Source organism: Camelus bactrianus, chromosome 6, assembly GCF_048773025.1.
Source record: "Camelus bactrianus isolate YW-2024 breed Bactrian camel chromosome 6, ASM4877302v1, whole genome shotgun sequence".
Taxonomy (NCBI): Eukaryota; Metazoa; Chordata; class Mammalia; order Artiodactyla; family Camelidae; genus Camelus; species Camelus bactrianus.
The window spans coordinates 88,893,344-88,920,187 of record NC_133544.1 but is presented as its reverse complement, the minus strand read 5'-3'; the positions used below and the strand labels follow the sequence as shown (position 1 = coordinate 88,920,187).

Below are 26,844 nucleotides of genomic sequence, written 5' to 3'. Positions count from 1 at the left end.
ATGGGCTGTGATTGGTTTAAACCAGTCAATACATCCCTTCCCCATAGGATGGTTGGTTCAAGGGGAGGGCAATTAAGTTTGTCCAAGAAGAGTAAACTTGGAACTTAAGCTGAGAAGGACATTTTCTCCTCCTTGGGTTTTTGGTGAGAGGATGTACGGCCAAATATTGCTGGGAGTACTGGACGGGAACTTGAAGCTGTGGGCCACCCTCTGGCCCCTGCCAAAAGGGAGAATCCAGGGATACATGTTAAGTTCTGTGAGGTCTGTAGCTTATACAATTTCTGTGCTCTCTTTAAGAAAATGAACAAAAATTACAAGTACATAAGTACCAATGTGAATATTTAATTAGCATGAGAAAAGAAGTCATAACAAATTACAAGTTAGAAAGAGCTGGCAAATACCACAAACATCACCAAATCCAGGTAAACAGCACAACTTTTTTATTAATTAATATCTGACATAACTCTAAAGTACTTTCCCTATGTTTTAGGCTACATAGTATTCGATCACCTCTTTATAGTACAATGATTTAATCGTATCATATTTTAATAGAGAGGATACAAATGTAGTCTTTCCTTTAGTATGGATGATTAAAATGTTTTATTATTGATGGCTTAGAAAAGTTTGTTTCAGCATCGCAACTCATTGTTGGTAATGTCATGTAACACTTTTAGGCTTGCTGTCAAATATGCAAAGCTTAGAAAGGCTACATTAGCTTCATGGTAGGTCTCTCTCTTTTGTCTTTCCCCAATGCAGACTACATGTCAGATGATGCCTCCCTGCCTCTTAAGATCTATATAAGACTTGGGCTCAAATTCCTATTCCAGAGTTTGAACAATTAAAATGTCTTCCCCAGGATTCCTGTAATTCCTGGGTAGAGTCTTCTATACTCATGGTGATTATTTTGGGGTAGCCGAACATTTCTTCATCCTATTTCTAGTGACAGTATTTTTGGTCTTTCCTCTCCTCCCCCTTTATTAATCTGTGTAGTGGAATGGAATCTGGCTCCAAAGTTCAAGGTAGGAGCACCTGTCTCGTACCCAAGACCTGCAATACATTGCATTCCTCCTGGCCACCACCTTTGGCTCTGGGATGGGCATGAGACTCAGTCAGAATTCATGATATTCAATTAGGTCCTTTGTTGAAATTTTTGGGAAAGAGATGTTTGCTCCCTCCTAAGAAGGTGTGAGGTCTGATAAAGGATTAAAGTATCCAGGGGATTGCAGGTCTGTGTAAGCTAGTTTGGAGAAAGGGAGAAAACTGGGCTACGTTAAGCCTTCTTTGCTCCTTTGTAGTATCGGGGAAAAGGGAATTCATGTTCCGTTGTTAGATTGACAGATGTTAAGTTCACTACCAAAGGAAAGAAGACACAGAAAAGGGAACCAAGGAGGATGAATAAAAAACTAAATTTGATTCTCTTAGAAAGGGGAAGACATTCAGCTTCTTGACCTTTAAGAGTAAGTAATGGGCCCAGCCAAGGGCAAGAAAAGCCAATTTCTCTGTAGCCAAAAAGGTTTGTAAACATTAACCAAATGACCCATGTATTTCAAGTCACATTTAGTGCATAGAATGTTTGAGTTCTTAAGAGTCAAAGTTTGGAAATACTAGGATTTCATTACTAAAAAATAAAGTCCATATTCAATGGGAGTCTGGCTTGTAATTTTTATTAACCTTCCTTCTCAAACCTCCCATGACACCAGGAATCCCCATCTACAGAAACAGATGAAAACTCATGACAGAATTAGTCATTCCGTCTTTTGAGCTCCCATGATCCTTTGCACATTCCAGTCATGATATAGCCCTTAGTCTGTCCTGGTGTGTTTATGGCTCTACCTTCCCCACTAGACTTCAGGCTCCTTCAAAAGCTTGCTTATAATGCCTTCTCCCCAACCATGCCTGGCACATAAGGGGCACTCAAAATAAGTAAGACAGACTTAGGAATCTCAGTTCTTGGAATCTCAGTTCTCTCACTGGCTCACTAGATATCCTTAGACAAATTATTTTAACCTTTATGAAAGCTCTCAGCACATGCTTGGTGAAAAATATATGCTCTCCCTCTGAATGAATGAAGCTGAGGAAAAAAAATGATGATTTCCTAGGAAATTATTAAGGATAGGAATTTTTTCTTTAATTGAAGAATAACTATTGACAATGTTGTGTTAGTTTCTGGTGTACAGCATAGTGACTCAGTTGTACATATACATGTATATTCTTTTTCAACTTTTTTTCCATTATAGGTTATTACAAGATATTGAATATAATTCCCTGTGCTGTACAGTAGGACCTTGTGGTATATATACTTTATGTATAGGAGTCACTATCTGCAAATCCCAAACTCCTAATTTATCCCTCCCCCACTTTCCCCTTAAGTAACCATAAGTTTTGTTTTCTATGTCTGTGAGTCTGTTTCTGTTTTGTAAATAAAATCATTTGTGTCATATTTTAAGATTCCACATATAAGTGATATCCTATGGCGTTCGTCTTGGTCTGTCTGACTTCCTTCACTTACTATAATGATCTCTATAGAAGTCCTTCCATGTTGCTGCAAGAAAATCCATGACTTTTGAACTCTTGACTCAAGAGTTTTATGTGCAAATCTTCCTTCAATTAGGTGGAAGCCAGTTCTGGAACCCACCTCCCAAATCCAGCTTTTTCATACTTGACAGGAGAGCTGTAACCCATAGCAACCCTTCACCATGGTGGATAGAATGCTATACAGAAGGAACCATGTGGCTGAGCTTTACGCACAGCTGATTAAATATTTGAGCAACTCATTTTATTATGTGACTTCACTAAGTGCGTACTTATCACCCCAAACCTATCGGCAATTAGAGGGCTCAGAAATCACCTTGAATGCGAAGGCACATCCTTCACTACTTAAAATAGAAAAAATCATTAACACTCTCCTGGTGGATGCACTTAGGGATGTTGAGACATATGTCATTTTTAATGACTCAGCTAGAGACAAGTCCGTGTCAATGGGACTCCTCCGAGGTTGCCCAAATGGTATATGACATGCAGTTGTAAAGCATGGTTCAGAACTCGTATTCTGGTGGTAAAACCCAATTAGTATAGCTAAGGTTGGGGTTTATGTTCATGTTAAGCTCCTGGAGAGCAATAACTTCCATTTGAGTTGTCCATGGCTGCCTGACTTCCTCTGACGTCAATGGCTTAGGCAGACTTCCTTTTAAACACATTTTAAAAAGGAATCTAATGAGTTAGAGTTTTCCATTCATGTGAAGCATATTGAGTCATGACCAGAATTTTGTTTTTTGGGTTTTTTGTTTTTTGGGTTTTTTTTAGTAAATGGAATGGAATGGCATAGAATAGAAAACATTAGCATCCTTCACATGTGGTAAGAGTAGGGGTGTTCCATGTAACATTTGCTTTAGTGTCTTGCGTGAGATGTATTATGATATAAATGTATTACTTATTGTGGGTCATGATGAGGAAAAAAATAGAAAGCCACTGGGTTTGAGGACTCTCCTAATTTTAAGATGGTTTTACCAAATATTTATTTTCATCTATCACCACAAATCTTTCAGTGAAATTTAAATAGTGTCACAGCTCATTCTGGTCATCCCAAACGACCAAACTCTTTGTTGGGTTCCTGCTACATCCCTGACAGTGTGGAAGGTGTCTCATATAGCTTACTTCCCAGGGAAGCTTTAATATCCCTATTTTAGCACTGAGGAGTCCAAGGTTCAAAGCTCTTCATTGGTGTGTTCACCATCCAATATTATCCTAATTACAAACATCTCACTTTAGGACCCACCTTCTTTTCCTTATGCACAGTATTTTAGTGAAAAAATAATAAAGTGCTCTTAAAGTCTGTTAATTTGGGTTTGGAAGAGATTTGAACCCTTTGGACTCGGTTGTCTGGGAATTTGCCCTGCACCCACAAAGATCTGTATCTGTTGGGAGAATGCTGGAAAGATAGAGGCAAAAGGATGGATGTACAGCTGCCTGCACTTCCTAGAAAGTGACTCGAATGATCTAAGGAAGATAAAAATAGAAGGCATTCTGCATCAAGTCTGAAACCCAAGTATCGTCTATATTGCAGGCTTGGAGGAACTTCTGTCACATGTAATCACCCCAGGGCCAAGTCACAGCTCTATTTACTGAGAAAGTAGTGCTAAGTTATGGAAAATCCTAGCAGTACCCCCCAGCCCTGGCTCAGACATTCCTTAATTTAGAGGGCTCATAAACTGCCATCTCTGGCTTCTCCTCCTTCCAGAACACCTTCCTCCAAAGCTTATCAACACATGCATACAGGTACCAGAGTGGGTTTGCCTATCCTGGGCTTGCTTGCTCTTAGAACACGTCCCTGTTCTCTTCCTCTTCTTAGCTCTGTATCACTGAGGAGCAGGGCCAGAGGGAGCAGAGTAAGGGGGCCAGGAAGGGTACCACCCCTGCAGGGTTGTGTTTCTCATGCCCCCACATCAGGGGGCTGCTGCCAATGGGAGGTACTGGTGGAAGACAATTGGAGGGTAGAAGGGAGAAGCTGGAGTATAACTCTGCCTCCCTCGAACTAAGGGGGCATCTCCAGTAACAGCGACCCACCAGCTGTGTTTCCTCTGTGGCTCCAGCTCCTGTTGGACAGGCCCACCATCGCTCTAGTTTCTCCTGCTTGTCAGTGGTCTAGAGGTCATAGTGGTTGCCTGCCATTGCTGATCTCCAAGTTACCTAATTACTCTACTGGCGCCTGGATTTCCCAACGCCTGGGTAATTTGTTCCTTGCCTTAAAGTCCCGAGGTTTTAAGTACTCAGGGTCGTTTCTGTTTTCCTGGTTGGACCCTGACTGATTCAGTGGGGTGGGGGGGCAGTGGTCCACAGCCACTCTCTGAATCCCAGTTCGGTTCAGCTGGAACACCTTGCTACACGTTTACCTGAAGGTAAATAATGAACTGTGGCCGAGTGAGTGGGTACACAATGAAGTGTCTGAGAAACTGAGAGGCAGGTGCGATGGAGAATGCAGGCCCTGGGTCTCAGGTGACGTTTCCTAAAACAGCATCACAACAGCTCAGCAGGTCTGACTCTGTGCAGGGGATTTGCATCACTGCCCGGAACACAGGGCCAGCTGGACCTGGCTAACAATGAGGAAGGAAGGAAGCACCGACCCACCACCTCCACTGCCCCATGCTTCATCCCCGTCCAGTGACTGTGGGCCGAATAAAAGTCTTGCCTGCTTGTAAGTAGGACAGGGACCCCAGATACCCCAGCCAAAGTATATTCTTCACCTGGCCTTTTTTTTTTTTATAGCAAATAAAATATATCCTGCAATAAAATTCACAGATAATAAGATCTATCCACACCTATAACTTTTTTTTTTTAAAGCAATATAATGCCACAAGTATAACAGAGAAGTAAAATAAATGTAGTAATGATAAAATTTATTGCAACGTTTAAATGGTAAGGAGCGCTTTCACTAAAAGACATAACGAATCGGTCAGGTGGTTGCACCTGTGCATAATAAATGACTCGGACTTTAAGAGAAGGAAGCAGATAAGATAGCACTCAATATACAAGATACAAAGGAGAGTAAACGAAGACGCTGAAGGCAGAACCAGTGTCAGGAGACGTAATGGCAGACCACAGTCATTTATCTGTGATAAGAGAAAGCTGGAAGTCACCTTAATTGAAGTAGGGATCACACGCCAAGATAAACTACATACTGACAGAGTGGAGAAAATGAGGAAGCATGACATAGTCCCACTAATAAGCTGGAATTTATTTACAAATGTAATGTCAGTTATTGCTTTTGTTATGAGATGGACTGAGGAAGGGCAGAGTTTTATGGAAAACTTCCTATTCCGAAATCCTGCCACGTGTTGAGTGTTTTTTGTTTTTTTTTTTTAAATTCCATCTCTAGTACGTTAGAAAGACTTTGGGGACCATGTACTTCATTAGGTGATGGAGAATAAGGGATAAACTGGAAAAAGAGTTATCATTCAGGAGTAGACACTGAAGGTCATTATTACAGTAAGATGGAAGAAACCCAGGCAACCTTAAAAAGGTAATTGCAACACTAAGTTTCTTATCATTGTTCTAAAAAATTATAAATAAGTGATAGTAAAATTGTAAATATTAAAAAAACTTTTATTAATGAAATGCCATGGTATTTCTACATTTAATATATATCCATATTTTAATAACATTTGGATCTAAAGCTGCTTAAGAATCTGCTAAATCTGCTAAAGGGTGTCTCAAATTTATTTTGCTCGTTTTTACATGGGACAGCTGTAAGTACAGACTAACACAGGTGTGTGCAGTACAAAGCAAGTATGTGGCTTTATTCTCCACAATGATGAATAATTTTGGGCAATTTCCAAACAAAACAAAGTATAAACTTCCCCTGATTTACATAGTAGTTATCTTCTTGGAAAAATCACTGTTTGTACTAAAACAAAGCAAAAGCGACTCCATGTTACATGTGAAAACAGAGGTAAACTCCAGGCTCACATAATCATAGAAAAGGTTTTAGCACTATGTGAATACCTGCTGGAACATTCGAAAGTCATGCCAGATTGGGAAAATGCCTCATTGTCTGGGACTGTCAGATTGCAGGTCATTTATGATCCTCAGTTTGTCCACCAAATGTGGACGGTGTTCCTACAATCATTGTGCTGACTAGAAACCCTTCTTCAGATTACCAAAATGCCCCCTGAGGTATGATATCGCCCCATGGAGAACCACTGCTTTAAACCATGAAATGATCTAATCTGCCTGCTCCCCAGCTGTTCCATAGGATCCTGTCTTCCTTCTCCTCTCTCATGTGGGTGTGACCCCAGAGACTGAGCTGACAGCTGTTGCCCAGCACCTGGCTGATGTGGCTTTCCTGGGACGTGGTCCAGCTGCTGTGGTTCTGTACATCATTAACAGCCCACTTTCTCACCTACCCCTCCCCTCTAAGGGCAGGTGGCACAGAGTCCACTGACTGGGATGGGAGCTAGGGAGAGTGAGGAGCAGAAGTTACTATCACGTACCCCACACGTACCTCACAAGAGAGATAATGCATATTGATGCCTAAACTCCTTTTTTTAAATTGAAGTACAGTCAGTTACGATGTGTCAATTTCTGGTGTACAGCACAATGTCCCAGTCATGCACGTACATATATTCATTTTCATATTCTTTTTTATTAAAAGTTATTACAAGATATTGAATATAGTTCCCTGTGCTATACAGAAGAAATTTATTTTTTTAAATCTGTTTTTATATACAGTGGTTAACATTTGCAAATCTCAAACTCCCAAATTTATCCCTTCCCATCCTCTTTCCCCCCTGGTAACCATAATATTGTCTGCAAGTCTGTTTCTGTTTTGCAGATGAGGTCATAGTGTCCTCTTTTTTTAGATTCCACATATGAATGATATCATATGGTATTTTTCTTTCTCTTTCTGGCTTAGTTCACTTAGAATGACGATCTCTAGGTCCATTCATGTTGCTGCAAATGGTATTATTTTATTCTTTTTATGGCCAAGTAGTATTCATTGTATATATATACTACATCTTTATCCAGTCATCTGTTGATGGACATTTAGGTTGCTTCCATGTCTTGGCTATTGTAAATAGTGCTGCTCTGAATATTGGGGTACATACATCTTTTTGAGTCAGAGTTCTCTCTGGATATATGCCCAGGAGTGGGACTGCTGGGTCATATGGTAAGTCTACTTTTAGTCTTTTGAGGAATCTCCATACAGATTTCCATAATGGCTGCACCAAACTATATTCCCACCAACAGTGTAGGAGAGTTCCCTTTTCTCCACACCCTCTCCAATATTTATCGTTTGTGGACTTTTGAATGGTGGCCATTATGACTGGTGTGAGGTGACACCTCATTGTAGTTTTGATTTGCATTTCTCTGATAATCAGCAATATTGGCATTTTTTTCATGTACCTATTGGCCATTTGTATGTCTTCATAGGAGAATTGCTTGTTTAGGTCTTCTGCCCATTTTTGGATTGGGTTGTTTGTTTTTTTGTTATTAAGCTATATGGGCTGTTTATATATTCTGGAAATTAAACTTTTGTCAGTCACATCATTTGCAAATATTTTCTCCCATTCCATAGGTTGCTGTTTTGTTTTGCTTATGGTTTCCTTTGCTGTGCAAAAGCTTGTAAGTTTAACTAGGTCCCATTTGTTAATTTTTCCTTTTATTTCTATTGCCTGGGTAGACTGCCCTAGGAGAACATCACTAAGATTTATGTCAGAGAATGTTTTGCCTATGTTTTCTTCTAGGAGGTTTATCATGTCTTTCGACTCCTAAACTTTACACTACAAATGTAACAACTGCTTATTCAGCAGGACTGCGCCTCCCACTTCCAGTGATTTGAGAGTTCAAGATCTCTTTAAGGTCGAGTGCCCAACCATCAGTTCCTCTGCCCAGGCGCCTGCTAGCCCACACAATGGTGGTGATGGTGACTTCCTGTAAATTACTAAAAAGCATCCCCTAGATACCACTCTAGGAAAATGCCATAATATGCTGGTTTTGTCACAATCCACAATTTGTTGTGCTGTCAACATTGTGAATGTTCCTCTCCCCCGACCCCAGCACACAATCAGCTCAAGCCTAGAGGTGGCGCTGGCTGTTTTTGCTCTTCGTGATTCAGGCCATGGCTACCTCCTGGTCACTGTTGATTGTAATCATTCTGACTCTGAATTAAACCAACCGACACGTGTTAATCATGTGTAAGGCTCTGTGCTCTGCACTGCGAGGGAAATATAAAAGGGATCAAGGCAGGGCCCCTTGAGAAACTCATAAATGAAGCTGGTGAAAAAAAAAAAAAGCGTGCTGTGTATGTCCCTGGCTGCTGCTTTTGGATCAGCAGCTTGATGTTAGTCTGCTTAACTTTATTGCAGATCGTTTTCCAATAGGGATTCTGCTGGTCTCCCACCAATCTCATACTAATTGTATGAGATATGAGGATTTGGGGAAAAATCCCAGCACCTTAGACGTTTGAAAAAATTGGGGCTTACATGAGTTTCTCCTGCGTAAACACAACTGCTTTGGAATCTGAATCTTGCTGGGGAAGTGTAACCTCTTGCCATGTAAGAGACTCAACTGTATCCTGAGTCCAGTTAAAGGATATATCACTTTTTCAAGTGTTTACTGAGCATTTTTTTCTAGTGATTTCCTGGTGAGCTGCTTTTATATTTCAGCTGATAATGCACATGGGATGTGCCTTTCTCAGGGAAAATTACAAACTAAGAAGAGTTTTATGTAATTAGTCCTTTGTCATAAATGCAACCATTGTATTTTCCTTTAGGAGCACTGCAGCTCTGTTCTCATGATTAAAGTGTGCTAATAAAGTTGTCCCCATCCCGGCAAGATGAGCAAACTTAGAAAGATTCATCTGGGATCTTAGTCAAGGTTCTTGGTTGCAAGCAATTGAAACCAGTTCTAGTTATTTAAACCAAAAAAAGAATTTATTGACAGGATCTTGGTTTCTCATTGGACCTCTAGGAAAGCTGGAGAACCAGGTTTAGAAAAGGGGGGGAGGAAGGGAGAATCTATGTAGTGAGAACGAGAGCCACATCCCCCACCTAATCAGGCCCATGAAGATGCTGACATAGCCATTAGCTCTCATACTGCTGCTGCCCACACGGCCGTGGGGAGCCGTGCTGCAGTCACCCCCGGCCGCGCTTCTTGGAGCCCTTGTGTGTAGGCGTCTGACTGGCCATGCCTAGGTTAAGGGCTCTAGCTCTAGGGAGGCTGGGAAAATAATTCTGGCCTCTTCAGCTTCAACGATGACAGACATACTGCATCCCACCAAACCCCAAACTTGAGGGAATTAAGAAACATAGGATGACAGATTAAATGTTAGGCCATTGTGGGGAGGGTATAGCTCAGGAGTAGAGTGGGTGCTTAGCATGCATGAGGTCCCGGGTTCAATCCCCAGTACAGTACCGCCATTAAAATCAGTCAGTCAGTCAATCAACCAACCAACCTAATTACTCCTCGCCAAAATATACACTCGGCCATTAAAGACAGGTAACCAACCATTCAATGCTCTCGTGAAATGACTAAGGAGAGTAACTGGAACACGCATGTGTTTCATCTTACTCAAGTGATAATCGTCCTCACTTTTGAAATCTTCATCCCTTCTTTTATCAAAAAATGAAAAAAAAAAATCCAAATAGCATTTTGGCTCTGTTTCCCCAAGAACAACTGTTTGGACATAAAAGCCTTTTTCCTTACTTCAGAAACCAATACTTAGGGAATAGGGTTTCTTACTGCCATCCTATGTCTTTCATTGTTTCATTCTCCTGATCAAGAACTGAAAATGACTTCCTGTCATGCACCATCTGTGAGTCCCAGCCCCTCCCATCTCTTTGCAATAAGCGCCCAGTCCTAGTAGCCCACCCTGCAGAAGAATGGAAGTGGTCAAGCAGCCTACCAGTGACTCCTGCCCCATTGAATTAATGTTCTGGTGCTGAGGAGCTGACACGTTCATGGCATGCAGCTTTCCCCTGCGTATCCCCAAGGGAGAGCTGACCACAGAAGTGACTCCAAGCTAATATGTGTGGACGTTAGCCTGTGGGCCAAGGAAGGTCGAAGTGATCTGAATGTTTTAATGCTATAAATCACAGCCATTCAATGGATTATTGCATTTTGAACAAGTATGGAATGAATTACATGAGTCCTAAAACAAAACTGTACTTGAATAGATACCAGTTTTCCCTGGGTTTTCTTTCACATCTGACCATAGCATTATGGCATATCGCACACATTTTGATTTGACTTTGAGCTTCCATGACAATAGAGGGGGAAAACACCATAACTGTCCAAATGCATCTATGCTCTACAGTAATGGCCTAAGGTAATAAATCATCCAGCAGTTGCATGGGAACCTACGTCTTCCCTTCCGCACTCTGAAATGGCTGAGCAGTTATGAAACCAAGTTACACAGCACTAATTAAAAAGTTAATATGGACATGGGTCATTGTATTATCCTGAATAATTCAGATTTGCTCTACTTCTGCCAGAGTGGCTTTTATTAGTGACTCTTCGGGTTACTGGAATAGAGTGCAGCCCACCTGGGTTATTTTGATCCTCAAAGAGATCACACATCAGTTTCACCAAAAAGTCCAGAGCTTCTGTGAAAGAACTTTGAGCTCTGTCAGCCTTTCAGGCAGGGGCCTCAGAAGCTTTTGTCACAGTCAGCCAAGATAAAGAACTGCATTATGTCCGTTGATCCCTGGCCTTTGTTTAACCAAGAGGATGTGGAGATATTTGTTAGAATCATATAATTTCGTAAGTGCACAGGCCAAATTGAACTCCATTTTTAATATTCTAAGGCCAAATGGAAATTAATTTTTCAGTCTTCTTCTCCAGCGGAAAATTCCTCTTCTCTGACACTGACCGAATTCAATGATATTTTATGGCACCTGACTTTGTAACATATAACATCGCAGAGAAACGAGCAAGAGAACAACAAGGCACAGCTCAAGGATTAATCATAAGGCAAATACTTGTGTTACCGGCAAACACAAAATAACAATCACCTCGGCTCTTTGACACCCGAAAAAAAGATTTTTGATGAGAGACAGGAAAAAGCATGATAAGCAAAATTTATTAGTGAAATTAAAAAAAAATAGTGTAAGAACTGGGAGCGGGCCAACCCAAGAGAGGGAGAATGGCGCCACTCTCTCCTTCCTCCTGTTTTTATACCCTGGTTTCTTGGTTGATTAACTAATTAACTGATTGATTCCCTGTGCTCTGGCTAATTGACAGCGCAGGTTCCTTGTGTTCTGGATTGTTCCTTTCCCTGCCCAGTGCTCATTTCTATCTAAACTACCTAACACTTATGTACCCACTACCCAGGTCAAGAAATGGAATGTTTATGTGCAAACCTGTATACAGATATTTGTAGTGACTCTTTTCATAATCGCCATAAGCTGGAAACAACACAAGTGTCCTTCAATGAGTGAGTGTATAAACAAACTGTGGCACAGCCATGTAATAGAATACTCGTCAGCAATAAAACAGACCTAACCACGGACGCAGGCAACAACATGGATGATTTTCAAAGGCTTTTTTGGGAAGTGAAAGAAGCCAGTCTCAAAAGGTTACTTACCGTCGGATTCCATTTATGGGATATTCTTGGAAAGACAATGCAAGATGGAGAACAGATCAGCCACCGGCAGAGGTGGGGCGGGCATGACTATAAAAGGCTAGTACAAGGGCGGCTTTTTGGGTGACAGAACCCCCAAATCCTGGTAGTGGTGGTGGTTACATGGATCTAAATATAGGTTAACATTCGTAGAACTATATACTGAAAGAAAAAAAAGTCAATTTTACTGCAAGATAATTCTTAAAAATTCAGTTAAAAAAAAAAAAGAAATGGAACATGGCTAGTGCCTCAGAAGTCTTCCTGGTTCTCCCTCCCAATGACTACCCCTCCTTTACCCAAAGAAGTAACCATGTATTCATGGGCATGGAGTAGTAAATATCACCAGCTTTGGGTTATCAATATGCTTAAATCAGTCTGATTGCTGTCAGGTGTCCAGCAGTATTTTAAGTCAAAGGACCACTCAGCAAGTCGTGAGAGTTGAATGGCTAGCACAGTGCTAACTTGTTCGCCTTCCTGACGCCAAATGATTTCACTTAATTCGGTGAAAATAAAAGTAGAACCTCAAGAAAATGTACTGAATCAATCAATACAAATTCAACCGAAGGTAAAAGAGATCTATTTCACATCACCTGCAAATCACTATCAATTTCATTACCACTTTAACCTAAGATCATCAAAAAGAGAAATTTGAGACTATCTGAAAATGTGCTATGATAGCATTACAGCCCATGAAATGCGGGCAAGGTTTTTTTGAAGCATATTCTTTGCAAGTTTTATTTTTGACCACTTGTGTTACTATATGTATCTATAGCAGAATGTTTTCTCTCTTCCCAAATAAAAACTATTTAAGGAACTCTGTAAGACAGGAAAATTGAACAAATTACCACAACTTAGAATTAAAACCTAGGCAGCTGAAAAAACGAAGTTATAAAATTAATAATAATCTGATTAACATTTTAAAATTTATTTTATGTTGACAGAATATTTTCTTTACCTTTCATTGGTTTTTGTTTCAAGCTTCAAGCTTCCAAGTTGATAAATGTAGTCATTTTTCTTTCACCACAAAGAATGGTATTTGGTTATTCATAAAATTATGTTCCCATGTGTGGCAAAGTAAGCTTATTTTTATGTACTAGTATGGAGGACTAACATCTGCTGTTTTCGCCTCATATCCCTGTGCTCTCTCTTGCTGGACAACATCCCCTCCCTTGGAGGAACTGCCCCTCCACTGCTACATGAGTTCTTGGTACCACAGCCAACAGTACCTTTCATTGGCTGTAGTGATTGGCTCAGGGAGGGTCACATGACTATGCTGAGCCAATCAGAGGCTTCCTTGGGGGATCAGGTTGCTCTTCTTTCCTCTGGGATCAGTAGGCTACTTTAATATACACTGGAAATGTTGGCGACCATGGCTTCCACCCACCATTTTCTCCATTACATGGAGGAAGCCTGATCACAGGAGGAGAGTTAGACATGGAGAGACAAAGAGAACCATAGACTATGGTTGCTGTGGCCAGACATCTTTTGAAGATGCAAGTTCCCATCCAGCTTGACAGTCCCCTCCTGCACCTTCCTTGACTGCAGCGTAAGGCAACAGTTATCTATACCCTGTACCAAGCTGTAAACAGTAATAGCCACAGCAATAACAGAGCGTGCTCACTGAGCTTGTGTGATGTGTTAAGCTATGCCAAGCCCTTTACTCTCAGTATCATATTTTGTTCTTAGAACCATTTCAGAATTTTTATAGGCTCAATTACTATTGCCAGTTTATAGTTGAGGAAACAGGCACAGAGAAGTTAAGAAATGTGTCCAAGTTTGCAAAGCTACTAAGAGGTAAAGCTGGCATTCAAAGTGAGGAAGTTGCACCCGAGAGCTTCAGTCAGGTTCCTAAGATTCCAATACAAGAGATGTGGACATAGGAACTCATGCCTCCTCCTTGAAGCCCTCCTGCATTACACAGGCTTCATTGAATTCCCTCTTGTCTCAGCTTTATTTACCCTTATGATCACTTCACCAAGCAGTTAACATAAGAGGCAATACAGAGTGTGATTGAGCCTGGGTCCAAATTCTAGCTTGGCCACTACTAGCAGTGTGACCTCAGCCTCAGTTTCCTCACTTGTAAAATGGGGATAAAAACAGTACCTAGCACCTGACACTGTTGCAAGTATTAACATGTTAATATATGTAGGGCATTTAGGGCAGAATCTGTCATGTGAAAAGTTACTATAAAAGTATTAGCTAATATCATCCTGATGTTCTCCAAATGTTTTTGGGATTCATTTTGCCTCTCCAGGTAGAGTTTAAAGTCTTTGAAGCCTGGGTACTTTGTCCCCCTTGCATCTTCTAAAGAGGTTGATGAAAACATCACACAGTGTGAGGGGACCACATGGTAGGCACTTGTGATTAAATGCTTGTGGGTGAAGCCCGCCATGTTTTGACTCAGTGCCCTCTCTCACAAACATTATTAAAGATGTATAAGGCAAAAATGCTCATCTGGAATTTTGCGTTTTATGCCCTACATTCATATCATCTGTGATAGTGGAAACCTGCGATTAAATGCTTCTGCCCTAGAAAACCAGAAATGTAGACCTGATAATCAGGCACACGTGCTGGGAAATTTCCCACTCCTGGCTCAGCATTTGGAAACGTGACCTTTTCCCCAGCAACCACTCCAACAAGAGGCAGCTTGGGGAGGAATAGGGAAGGGAGGGGACTGGAGAGGAAATATGAGCTCTGAGTAAACAACGATCTCTTTTAAAATATCACCGGCAGAATGAAGCGTGTCATGTCCAGCTGACATTCCCATTTTATTGAAGAGATGCAAACAAATGATTGGGTAAGGGCTTCAGCATTTATTGAATCAGTGTTAATAGCCCTTGGGGCTTGGTGAAATCCCAAAGATCACCAGGCTTACGCTACTAGAGTCATCTTTGAGACGGACAACTTCATCATTTGTCAGTTGGTGACATCCATTAGCAGGTAATTTACCTCTGCAAATTATGTGCATGAGCTCACAGTGCCAATTTCAAATTTGAAAAGAGAGAGAGCAAAGCATTGAAGGTGGGTTCAGAACTTTTATCTGCCACCTGTCCCCATGTGACAATCCAGTATCTTCTATGTAAAACAGATATAAATCACACCTACTTTGCTGGATTGTGGTGAGAATTTGAGATAATATATGGAAAGTACCTAAACTGTGCTTTGAAAATACTCAAAAAGTAACTTTCTTGAAAGATAAGGTGCCAAAACACAGTAGACAAAAAAGCTAGGTTGAATGTTGCCAGATTTGCATTCAACAGTTATTTCCTAGTCAAGCAGATTTAGGTCAGGCAACATCTAATTTAAGAATTCAGATACATATTTAAGAAATGGAGTCCCCTCAAAACGTATATAACATTTGAATGGATGTTCCCCTGGCTTCATTATTGGTAACTTTTCTGTTCATGTTTGTATTTGAATGGGCACCTTCTAAATATAGGGCTTTTGAATACAAGAGAAAGGTTTAAAACAGGGAGAAAATGTGTGCCAATACCTAATTACCATGTCCATGGCAGACATTATTAATCAATTACTGCTTTTTTCCCCCTTGTTTTTGAACCTAGATGTGGCTTCTCTATCCTTCTCAACATATTGCTCCACAGTCTTCATTAACTGATCATATTTGGTATTTGAGATAAATCCTATTGTCATCCTGGCTTAAATTTGGATAATTGTAGAAATCATAGAAGCCTGTGGGGTGAATAATTTAGGCATGTGGGCCCTATGAGCCCCTCAGGTCCTATCACAGTGGACTGTCTATAAGTTCTAACTAAAATGGACAGAAACAAAGAACACCCACATTTGTGACTCTTGGAAATTTTGCTGCTTATAATGTTTTTATGTGGAGCTATTGGCATGGATTTGAGTCAACACAACCTATTTCCTTTGAGAAATTGCTGTATGTAATGCACGATGTTATCACCAGTGCGACAGTGCAGAAAGCACAGAGGCAGTCTGTGGAGGGATCTGGGTCTGGAGATGCCAAGTGAATACTGGTCCCTTTCTGTCATCCAGAGGAGGAGGAAGGATGGAACATACGCACGAAGGACCACTGCACTTCTGAGGCCCTCCATGGAGTTCTTGCCTGCAGTGAGCACATGAGGCTTTCCTCCAAGCCAGAACTGCTGGTGTGGAAGTGGCCTTGAGGTAGACTCTGGTGCTGACTTATAAGCCAAAACTTTTCTCATGATCTGAAATGTAAATGTTTGGGCTGGAAAAAAGTTAGGTCCAGCAGATCATGCCATCCCCTGGGCAGGTCCGTGAACATTAATGACTAGTACTCTAGCTCTACTGGTGATGGGGGCCCGAGCCAGTAGGGAAACGGGCAGGTCATTACGACCATGGATTTGCAGACTGTGCTCCTAGAAGTCCGAGGGAAACCAGGAGGACCCGGAAAGCAGCTCAGGGAGTGAGTAGAAGGCTGAGGGGCAGGGCGTTGAAACTCTGTCCAGATCCCATATTTCTCACCACCTCCACTGCAACCGCCCTGACCTGAGCCACCTGGATGTCTGCCCTGGATCATTCTCTTCGCTTTCATCCTCATTGTCATCTAGTTTATTCTCAACGCAGCAGCCTCAGGGAGCCTATTAAAACAGAAGTCACATTAGGCAATTCCTTGGCTCCAAACCCTGCAGCAGCTCCCCATTTCACTCAGCATAAACACACATTCCTGGCCAGACTCTTGAAGGTCTTGCACCGTCTAGCCCCTCCATGGCGTCTCCTCTCCTGCTGCTCTCCTCCTCACTCGCTGCGCCCCTGCCATCCCGGCGTCTTTGCTGTGCCTCCACGGTGCAGCTGTGCTTCCACGCAGGGCCCTTGCTCAGGCTGCCCTCTCTGCCTGAGAGCCCTTCTCCCATGTGTCTGCTTGACGGTTTCCTCACACCCTTCTCCAGTCTTTGCTCAAACCTCTGTAAGACCTTCCCTGACTTCCTTCTCTATTGGCATTTCCCCCACATCCTCTGGGCGCTCTGGATTCCCCTTCCTCTGATTTACTTTTCTTCTTCCTGTTATATTGGTCACCCTCTAAGGTACCATTGATTTGCTGTGATTTGCTCACACACCATGCATACTTACTATATGCTGATTTCCTCTGTTTATTGTTTGCCCCCTTGCAAAAAAGGAAGTTTCACGAGGGCAGGGGTATTTATCTGTTTTGCTCACTGATGTTGCCCAGGCAGTTAGAACGCTGCCTGACACATACTAGGATTTCAGACAATAGTTGCTGAATTAGTGTGCGGACGAATGAATGGCTTTCTGGGTCCGGCGCCTCTTCATCAGCCAAAGCAAACGCATCTTGATAATTAGCGTTGACGTTAGGTTTCCGCATACGGTTCCATTCGAAGCAAAGATTCAGCAGCTACAAACTCCATTTAGACACCGCCACTCTGGTGCGGTGCCCCACTTACATGGAGTAGGGAGCCTGCCCCCAGAGAATCACACATCCGGTTAAAACAGAACCGGAAGAGGGACCGTCTCTCCTGATTCATAATCTCAGGCTTTCTTCCGTGTATTTCACTCTCATCATTCCCACCTAAATGCCTTCCCTACTTCTGCCTTAAATCTTTACACCTGCTTCTAAGGAAGAAGCAGTTCACAATGAGTCCAATCAAGAGTTTCACTGCTAAGAAGTAGTAAGAGGAGCTGCTCTCTGAAAAGCCCCCCGCCCTCTTTTTAAAGCTCTGACTACCGTAAATGACAGGTTGGTAAGTATGTGATAAGCTGGGTTTTCTGTTTCCAGCTCAGCCACCTCAGGTGTGATGGGGTTATTCCTAGCAATTAGCTTATATATGTGTTTTAATTCTGGCAATGCCCAGTTCCTAGAAATTTCGCAAGCATTTCTCACACACACAAAGGTTAATGAAGTGATAACCATCACCATCTGTTCTGTATTTTCCTCCCCATGATTTTTTAGAGTTTTTTTTTTTTTTCCCTTCTCTTCTTTATGGTGCATTTGGGGAAAACAGTTGGCTAATCAGCCAGCCAGAGTCATAGACACACTTCCTGGTCTTTGTCCTGTGTCCACCTTCAAATAAAAAGGAAAAAGGGGGGGAAAAATCCACATAGTGGGTCATACTTGGTGCTCAGCAAACACCTATGACCATCTTTCTTAAGGCTGAGCTTACTCGGGTATTTGAAAAGTGGAGCATGTCCACAATGCTGTTGATATTGCAATTTAATATTGTTGTGTCTGCCTGGGGTAGCAGCTTAATTCATAATTGTGAATTATCTGACATTTCCGTTCAAACTGTTAGTTTTCAAACTCACTTCCTTCTCTAATGAGGTCCACAAAGGCTATCTCAAATCCATTAAAGTACATACCCCGTCTCACAACTTGCCATAGTCTATACCAGTCATATAAATAGAGAGTCTGTAATTGTATAAAATCTTCCTGGTTAAATGTGGCAGGTTAAATATGGAAAAATACATCAAACACATTCATAATGAAAATTAGATTTAAAAAGCGTAAATCTAAAAACATACTTGCATGAAATTCATTTATTCTCCAAATTATTTCAGACTGGGTTTGATGCATCTGAGCAAATTGTTCTTCCTGGCTTTTTCTCCAGGCACTTAAAAGGGCACTTATGAAACAGTAATTAAAGACAGTGGGGTTTTTATTTTTTATTTATTTTTTGATAATTAATCCTGCTGTACCAGCTTTATTGATTTTTTAAAAATAGGATTATGATCATGGTTCTCCAATGTATCAGGATTTCAATAGAATAGTTTAAAAGACTTTTATGATTTTTTTTCCTCTTTTTTCAACACCTTTATTGTGGTATGGTTCCTGTACAGTACACATATTTCAGATGTGCAATTTGATGAATTCTGATAGATGTGTACACCCATGAAACCACCACCACAATCAAGACAGTTAACATTTCCATCACTCCCCAAGAGGTGCAATTTTCAAATTCTTTCAAATTTCAGATTTAATCCCTTCCCACCCCCTTTACCCACTGGTAACCATAAGTTTGTTCTCTATGAAAGACAGTGGGGTTTTTTAGTCCCAACACAAATAGCATTTTTGCTCTTTAGGGGTTCTTGTAAACTAGCCCCTGACTTGGGAAAGAGGAGGTTGCAAGGCCCCCTTGCTCACAAGCAGCCCAAACCAACAAATTCTTTGAGAAGGAGTCCTTAATATCCAATCATATACAACACTAGCTTTACTTACCATAGCAACCAAGCCATCCTCAGTCCTTTTCACTTGCTATGATACCTCTGGAAACACTGTGCCTTCTACAGACAAGTTTACTTCTTCAGTTCCAAACCGATTAAATTTAGAGTTTTTCTCTCCTTCCCCTCACAGTACTTCTTTTCCCCATTTCACTTAGTGAAAGAAAATATAACGAACTGGGAAAGGCAATTTATTAAGGTGTGTTAGGAGACATAACACTGCTCATAGCCTTTGATCCTGAAGTCTCATCACTTAGAATTTATGCAAGAAAAAAATCAAGAGAAGAAAATAAATTGGGAAGAGTGTAAAATGTTCAAAAAGAGGGACATAGTTATATTGATTATTATGTATTTATTTCAAGGGTTATAATACTAAAGACCAATAGCAACATGAACAACTCAAATTATAATCACAGACAAAAAAAAATAGAAAAAATTGATATGTGTATATACACTATTCTTGAAACTATGTAAATATTGGTATACTTATAAGCAAAGACTGGAAAGTAGTGAATAAAGACAAAAATAACTTAGATCAGAGTGGCAGGAGAATAGTTGTGTTTTGTTGGTGATCATTTTTCAAAATGTTTTTGAAAAATGCAAAAAATGAATAGTTCACCAGTGTAATTAGTATTATGGCAGATGGAGGCAGAAGGGGCTGTAATCTGGGAGTCAGGCTACGTCACTAAATGGTATATGACCCTGCAAAATCCTTTCACTGGTGGATCTCACTTTTTTCCTCTGTAAAATGAGGAAGGACACTGAGCAACTTTTTTCTAAGTTGACTGGTAGTTTTAAATTCTATTATCTTCATGGACTTACTTTCTTCTTTATTAAGTTGACATTTGAAAGTATTTTAAAATATCAAGGGTGGTAAACACTTGTCAGATTTCAGGGCCTTGGTCCAACAAAGAAACTCTCAGGCCTCAATCTCAAGCTTAGAGAAATGAGTTACATAAAATAAAAAGTAATCTATCTGCTTTGACTCAAAACTAGTCATTTTTTCTTAAGCTTAAAGCATTGATGTATCTATTTTTCAGAAAAGCATATTCTTCCAACCTACTGCTCATTACATAGTTAGTCATGCAGTAAAATATCTTTAAAAGATGGAGAAATAGTGTTGTCCAAGGGCAATGTGATATTATAAGTGAATAAAACATGACCGCAGACACAGGGTGAGCTGCTCTTTTCTCGTTTTTGCAAGGCACGGTGATATCCATAGTTTAGTTTTACGTGGCAGGATGTCAACAAGTCAAAGTTCCCAGCAGGTGGCCACGTGATGCTCCCCAGATCTGTTGGGGACCTAAGAAGCTGCGTTTCCAGAACATCATTTACTTGTCTTGGATCCAAAACTTAGTTCCTTTTCTAAGACTGCCCTTCCCGTTTTTCTCTTTAAACCAAAACCCAGCCCACTTCTTGGGTCCCCAAAGCCTGGCAGAGGCTGTGTGGTCATATGCACATCGTTCCAAATCAACTTCTCCCCCTTTACCAGCTGTATGACTGTGCGTCTTCTCTGAGCATCAGAATCTACCTGTAAATCATTCCTCACACGGCAGTGGCGCAAGGAGATCTAATGCTAGTGTCTCTAGTATAATGTCTGGAACATGAGTGCTAAATGAATGTCAGAGCCTTTCTCATTTCTCGGTTCCTTCTGTTAAGCATCCTTGTCCGTAGCACTATGGTGCTATAACACCATATAACACTTGCTTTGGTCCTTTGTATTATTCCTCAAATGAGTCATATAACTTATCTACTAACTCCCTTAGACGTAGGGTCCCGGCTACAGGATGATCACCCGCTGAACATGTTAGAAGCTTGGGGGAAAGTCCACAAACATCATCCAATGTGAAGAAGCCCAAAATAGAACTAGTGTTTACTGAGCGGCTCTACACACCAGCCCTTGTGTGGAGGAGGACATTGAATTCATTATCTCCTTTAATCCTTACACAAATCCCATGAGGTAAGTCATATCACTACATCGCTACTAATGAAGAAATGACATTTAGAAAGGTCACGTGGCCAAGAGACTAACTGACGTGGCCAAGAGACACAGATAATAAACAACAGCTGAGATCTGGAACCCACATCCCTCTGATTTTGAATATAAATTTGTCTTTTAAAAAGTGAATTTACTATCAGCCACTGACAGTTGTAAAGTCTCTACAGACTACCCAGGCCCAGATTTGTGCGTGGAGTGGCACCTTGGAATAATGACTGTCAGAAACAGGTTCTGCAGCAGTGTTCTGGTTCTGATGTCACCAGACAGCTCATATTTCTCCTCGCCTAGCTGCAGAGCAATACAGACAGGAAAGAGGAGATTGTCAAATCCTCGACAAAGGTGATCTCTATTAACCCACCTGGAAGAAAAGCAAGAGTGTCTCTAAGCTCTGTCTCTATTCAGACTTTTCTCTAGTGATATAATTATTTCCTTTAACTGACTCTCACAAAATGTGATCTTGATCTATGATAGATCTCCTTTATCTGTACTGATTTTAAATGACTAATGGCTTTGGGAAAGAAACTCAGTGACTCTTATTAAACTCTAAAGCTACTGAATTGGTGCTGAATATTTAAAAATTCTGATGTTCTAGGAGTTTTTAATGAACCCAAATATTTTACAGACATCTTACTTCAAGAAAAAATAGTTATATTACTTTGAAATTCTGTCTTAAGTGGGGCATTTGCCTAAATGTTATTGGTAACTATAGTTTGTTTTCTATGTCTGAGTCTGTTTTCTGTTTTGTAAATAAGTTAATTTGCACTTATATATTTTTATTGCTTTAATATCACAGAGATCACATAGTACCCACTGTTTGCTCTGTCTTCCAAATATCTTTGACCAAAATAGTATTTTTACCTAGGTCTTGGGAATGGATCTGGGGAAAATGTTTGTGAATTGTTGAAGTGTGGGTAAAAGAAAATTAGATTCTAAAGAAATAATCTTCTAGGCACGTTGTAGTTATATTAAAGCTAATATTTTAGGTGTAGAATGCATTATCTTTGTGAGACTTAGTGACAGAACAGTTGATTTGATTTTAAAATTCTACTTAACACTATTTAAACTGGAATATTTCCTGTCCATTGTGTTGGGGTTTTCTTTGTATATGTTCAGATATTTAAACCACAAAGAGGCAAGACTGTGTCATGTCATTTGTGGAAAAGATATGCATACCTAAAGCCCAGTGGGAAATGTGAGAACTTCTTAAAGCAGTTTTCTGCAACCAACATGTCCTTGCCACACACACCCAGCTTCATTAGTACTGGGAAAAGTTTTTCTTTTTTTACAATTTAAAATATTTTGGCACCTTCTATGCTCAGATAGCTGTATTTAGCTATTTCTCAATGTGATTCTTCCTATAATCTGATATCAGCACACATGTTCAAGGTCACTGGGTTCTGGCATTAGTTGGTCTTCAGTTGAGTTAGTCTAATAGGAAGCAGACAGACCCACTAACAAAACACACGAGGCATCCACTAGAGGGCAGCAAAATGCAAATCAAATTTAAAGTTGCTCCCAGAAATCCTGATGTTACCACAAAAATTTGTACTGCAAACAAGATTTCTTAAATGCAAAAAATTTAAATTAGTTTAGTGATGTAAAGTAATTTATGCACAAGTATTTCTCCTTTCTTAGAAGTAGTGGTCCAAGAGCAAAATAAAAACTAGAATTGTTTCTAGACCCAGCTCTTTTACTAATTGGGTTATTTGGGGCAGTTTACGATTTACCTCTCTAGTCCTCTTCTGTGATACATGGATTTGCACAAAATGACTCTTACTGTTCTTTTCACGAAGAAAAGAAATTCCACGGTTTTATCATTTATGATTCTGAAGTCATTTAAAATCTTGTTGACTAGGCTGTTACATTATTCAATCAACTGTAACTTGTCATTAATGGAGATTGTTTGGAAATACCCACCACTATTTCATGGAAAACTTAGGTCCCTCATTTACCTTCTTAAGCAAATGATACCTCTGCCCCTGAACAGTTACCTGTAATCTAGTGACAATAGCGGTTGCAATATTTTCTGGAATAAATTTTACGATTTAAGCCATCAATGAAATCTGTTTTTATTAAAAACAACAAGAAAACCTCACAACAATTTTGTATATACCCAAGCTGTTTTCACTTTCCATTTATTTTCTTTTAAAGTACTACATATGTGAACTCAAAATTAGTTACTAAAATTCTAAAATTGTTAAGAAGGTTCTTTATTTAAAAAAAATTGTTGGCTTATAGGCCAAGGAAATGGTGACTGGGAGTAGATAAAAGAGTGTGTTAAAGATCTGAACTACTGAGATGTCATCATTCATTTGGTCAACCACCTTGCCCTTCAAGATGGGGCTGATTTTGCCAGTTAACTAATTCACAGTTATTTTTCACATTTGTTCAGTGAATGTCATTGTAAATATCTTCATTTCCAGTTTATGCTTCATCTGTGATTAAAAGTAAAACTCTTTTCTAAATAGCATTTTTCCTGAGCACCAATGGGTAAAACTGTCAACAGTTTAGTGAGAGCAGAAACCATTTCTGAATCCAGACCACTAAGGAAGTCATAGTTAACAACTCACAGCATGTTTAAATATTTTCAACGCTCATTTAGGGCACATTTTCCTCCTATGTGCGTAAGAAAGGAAGAAATATGCCTGGTTGGCAATGAATGTGAGGGATGAAGGAACATCATCCTTCAAAATGTAGTAAACCTATTATTACTATCAGAAGCCAGAAGAGGTAGAACAAAGTTACAGGTACACTCCTGACTCTCTTCCCTGGCACATGAGTTCACCTGGTGCCAGTACGGCTGGTATCTCTATTTCTATGATTCTGAGGTCTTTAGCTTCTCCCTCAGTCATAGACCCAGCTCATCTCAATGCCTGAAGTCATTAGCATGAGATGATCAATCACTCGTTTTAACCTATTTGCTTTTCTACTAGAGGGTGAGGAATGTGAGGTGACCTCAACCTCAGAGTTAACAATTTCAGATATAAGAGGCAGTTTCACAACACTAGTGAGATGAGAGCTACAGACACTGTAGTAATACTTACACAGAGTGATGAGTGAAATACTGATTACCTAGGTGCAAATCTTGACTATGCTCCTTAATCTGTGCCTCAATATCCTTATCTGTAAAATAGGGTTAGTTAGCCGTACCTATTTTTCGAGTTGTTTCGAGTTGATACTTGTAAAATTATTATAATTATTATTTAAGCTTAAAATACTAAAATGGTTTCACATCTTCCTATGCTTCCCCAACAAGATGTAGCCAAGAGTATCGGATTTGAGCTCCTACTAGTAATTCACTGTTGACCTTGAGCAGGTCTCATTTTCTTGTCCAGGGTCTAAAACAATGCTTGGAAAGTAATAAATGTTCCAAGATGGTCCCAATGCATGTTGCGGGATGAACAAACTTCAAAATGAGGATATTGTAGCAAACAGATCGCCAACACACCCTCTAGTTTTAATACTTCATGTGATTCATTATCTCCCAATAGGGCCATGGGGAATATAGGAAAACACCACTGCAGAACAACACACCATTTGCTGAAAAAGAATTTCGACGGTATCTACACAAATTATAACATCTTTTACTGTGGCAATTAATCCAGTATCATCTCTGCCAGTACTAGACTGAAACGAAACCCAAACATAAGAAGAAATAGACGTTTATTTTGTACAAAGCGGCCGTCAGTGTCCGGGAGGCCCCAGGGGCAGGCGCGCCCTCAGAGGGGCAGGAGGGGGCCCAGCAGCAGCTCGCCGCGGCCCAGCAGGCGGCCCCGGTTCTCGGCCTTGACGCGCACGGCCAGGCGGCGCACCTCGTCCTCCGACAGCCCGTCCAAGCACAAGTCCTGCTCCAAGACGGCGCGGCGGCTCCGCCGGACCACGGCGCCGCGCGGCCGGCGCGTCTGGCCCGGCGGCTGCAGGACGAAGCTGACGCGGCAGCCGACGGGGGCGCGGAGCTCGGCGGCCCCTCCGGCCGGGCCCTCGGCGGGGAGCAGCCGGACGCGGAGGCGCCCGCCGGCCCGACTGTACTCGGCGGCCAGGCGCAGGGCGCCGCCGGCGCGGCCCAGAGCCACGGTGCCCTCGGCCTCCAGGCGCTCGGGCCGCGGGCCGGGGGGCGGCGGAGGGGAGGCGGCGGGGGCCTGGGTCGGGGGCCCAGAATTGGCGTGACGCTTGTCGTCCTCGTCCCCACTGGAGACGGAGCGGTCGCGGGCCAGGCCGCGGCTCCTCCGGGCCCACAGCGCGCGGCGCAGCAGCCCCTCAGGGACGCGTACGAGGCGGCGGCCACGGCGCCTCCGGGCGAGCGCGTCTGGGGAAGGGCGGGGGGTTCCGGGCGCCGCGGCGGGGGCTCCTCCCCGGGGCGGGAGGGGAGCGTCTCGGCCGCAGCCGTAGGTGCGGGCCCGGGGGCGGGGCGCGGGCAGGAGCGCCACGGAGCCCGGGCCCCCGAGGAAGAGCGACTCCCTGCGGCGGGTGTGCGGGCTCTCGAGCAGCGCGCAGAAACCGTAAACGGTGCGCGCGCGGGGCAGGTGCGGCAGCGAGAGCGCGGCCTGCGAGCGCGGGTCCCAGTCCGTGTGCCCTGCGGCGTCGTCTGTCCCTGCTTTTTCGCCCCAGAAGTCCCGGACTGCAGCCAGGGTCGGACAGGACGCCAGTCGCGGGGGGATGCAGAACTCGGGGATGCGGTCTGGGGTGAGCACGTTTGTGCACGCGGCGGGCGTGACGGCCGTGGATCGCCCTGCCCGACCCTGGAAAAGCCGGTTCCTGTTCGGCAGGAGGCGCTCCGGTCCCAGGCGGAGCCGCTCCAGGCACCACATCAGGCAGCAGGTGCTGGATCCAGGGGAACCTCCGCTGGAGCTGGTCAGCCTGCAACGCACAAGCGCACACGGATCGTCAGCGTGAGCCTTGCAGGACGCAGCAATTCCTGTCTCTTTTTCTAATAGGGTGTTTCCTCCTGCCTCCCCAGGAACAAGGCAAACTGCCCTTCACACTGCTGTTGCATATACCTTTCAGTGTTTCGCTGACTGCAAAACTTTCGTTTTTCCTTGTCCTATCTCTACTCCGTTGCAGTAGTACACTTTGGGTTTGTTGCCTTAATCTAGACCTGCCCTCCCTGGCCTAAAGCGGAGATTCTCAAAACGTTGGCCTTGCGCTGTCCTCGGTGCCCAGAGACACTCTGCTTGTGTTTCCTAAATCCTTGGATTATTGCACTCTAATCCTCAGAGAGAATTAAAATAATTAACATCCTCAACAAGATATTCGCCTTGCTCCCCACTTTTAAGCGCAAAGAGCCTCAGACGAGTCCACAAGGGAGTTAAGCAAGGCTATAGTTCTCTCCTAACGTACCTGGGGTCCAGCGTCATACAGGCCTCCGCACGGTTCCGACGGGGGCACCAACCCGGAGAGGCGCGCAGCGTCTGGGAAGTTCAAAGCACACGCGACGGGGTTCAGTACGGTTGTTTAAAGACTGCCGGCCTGAGCCTTTATACCTGGGGCCTGGAACGCCGGCCAGTGGGCGGGCGGGAGCGGCACCGGTAGGTAACCTGATGCCAGGCCTCCCAAC

The 26,844-nt window shown here is 42.3% G+C and overlaps 1 protein-coding gene across 1 annotated transcript; it reads right to left on the bottom strand.

The window, feature by feature from the left end:
• Positions 1-24,936: 24,936 nt before the first annotated feature.
• Positions 24,937-26,836, bottom strand: C2CD4A (C2 calcium dependent domain containing 4A). Its single transcript, XM_074366230.1, has 2 exons — positions 26,628-26,836; positions 24,937-26,147 (listed from the first exon to the last, which is right to left on the bottom strand). The coding sequence occupies exons 1-2, from the start codon at positions 26,642-26,644 to the stop codon at positions 25,010-25,012; spliced, it is 1,155 nt and encodes a 384-aa protein (XP_074222331.1). The 5' UTR covers positions 26,645-26,836; the 3' UTR covers positions 24,937-25,009.
• Between the last annotated feature and the right edge of the window lie 8 nt (positions 26,837-26,844).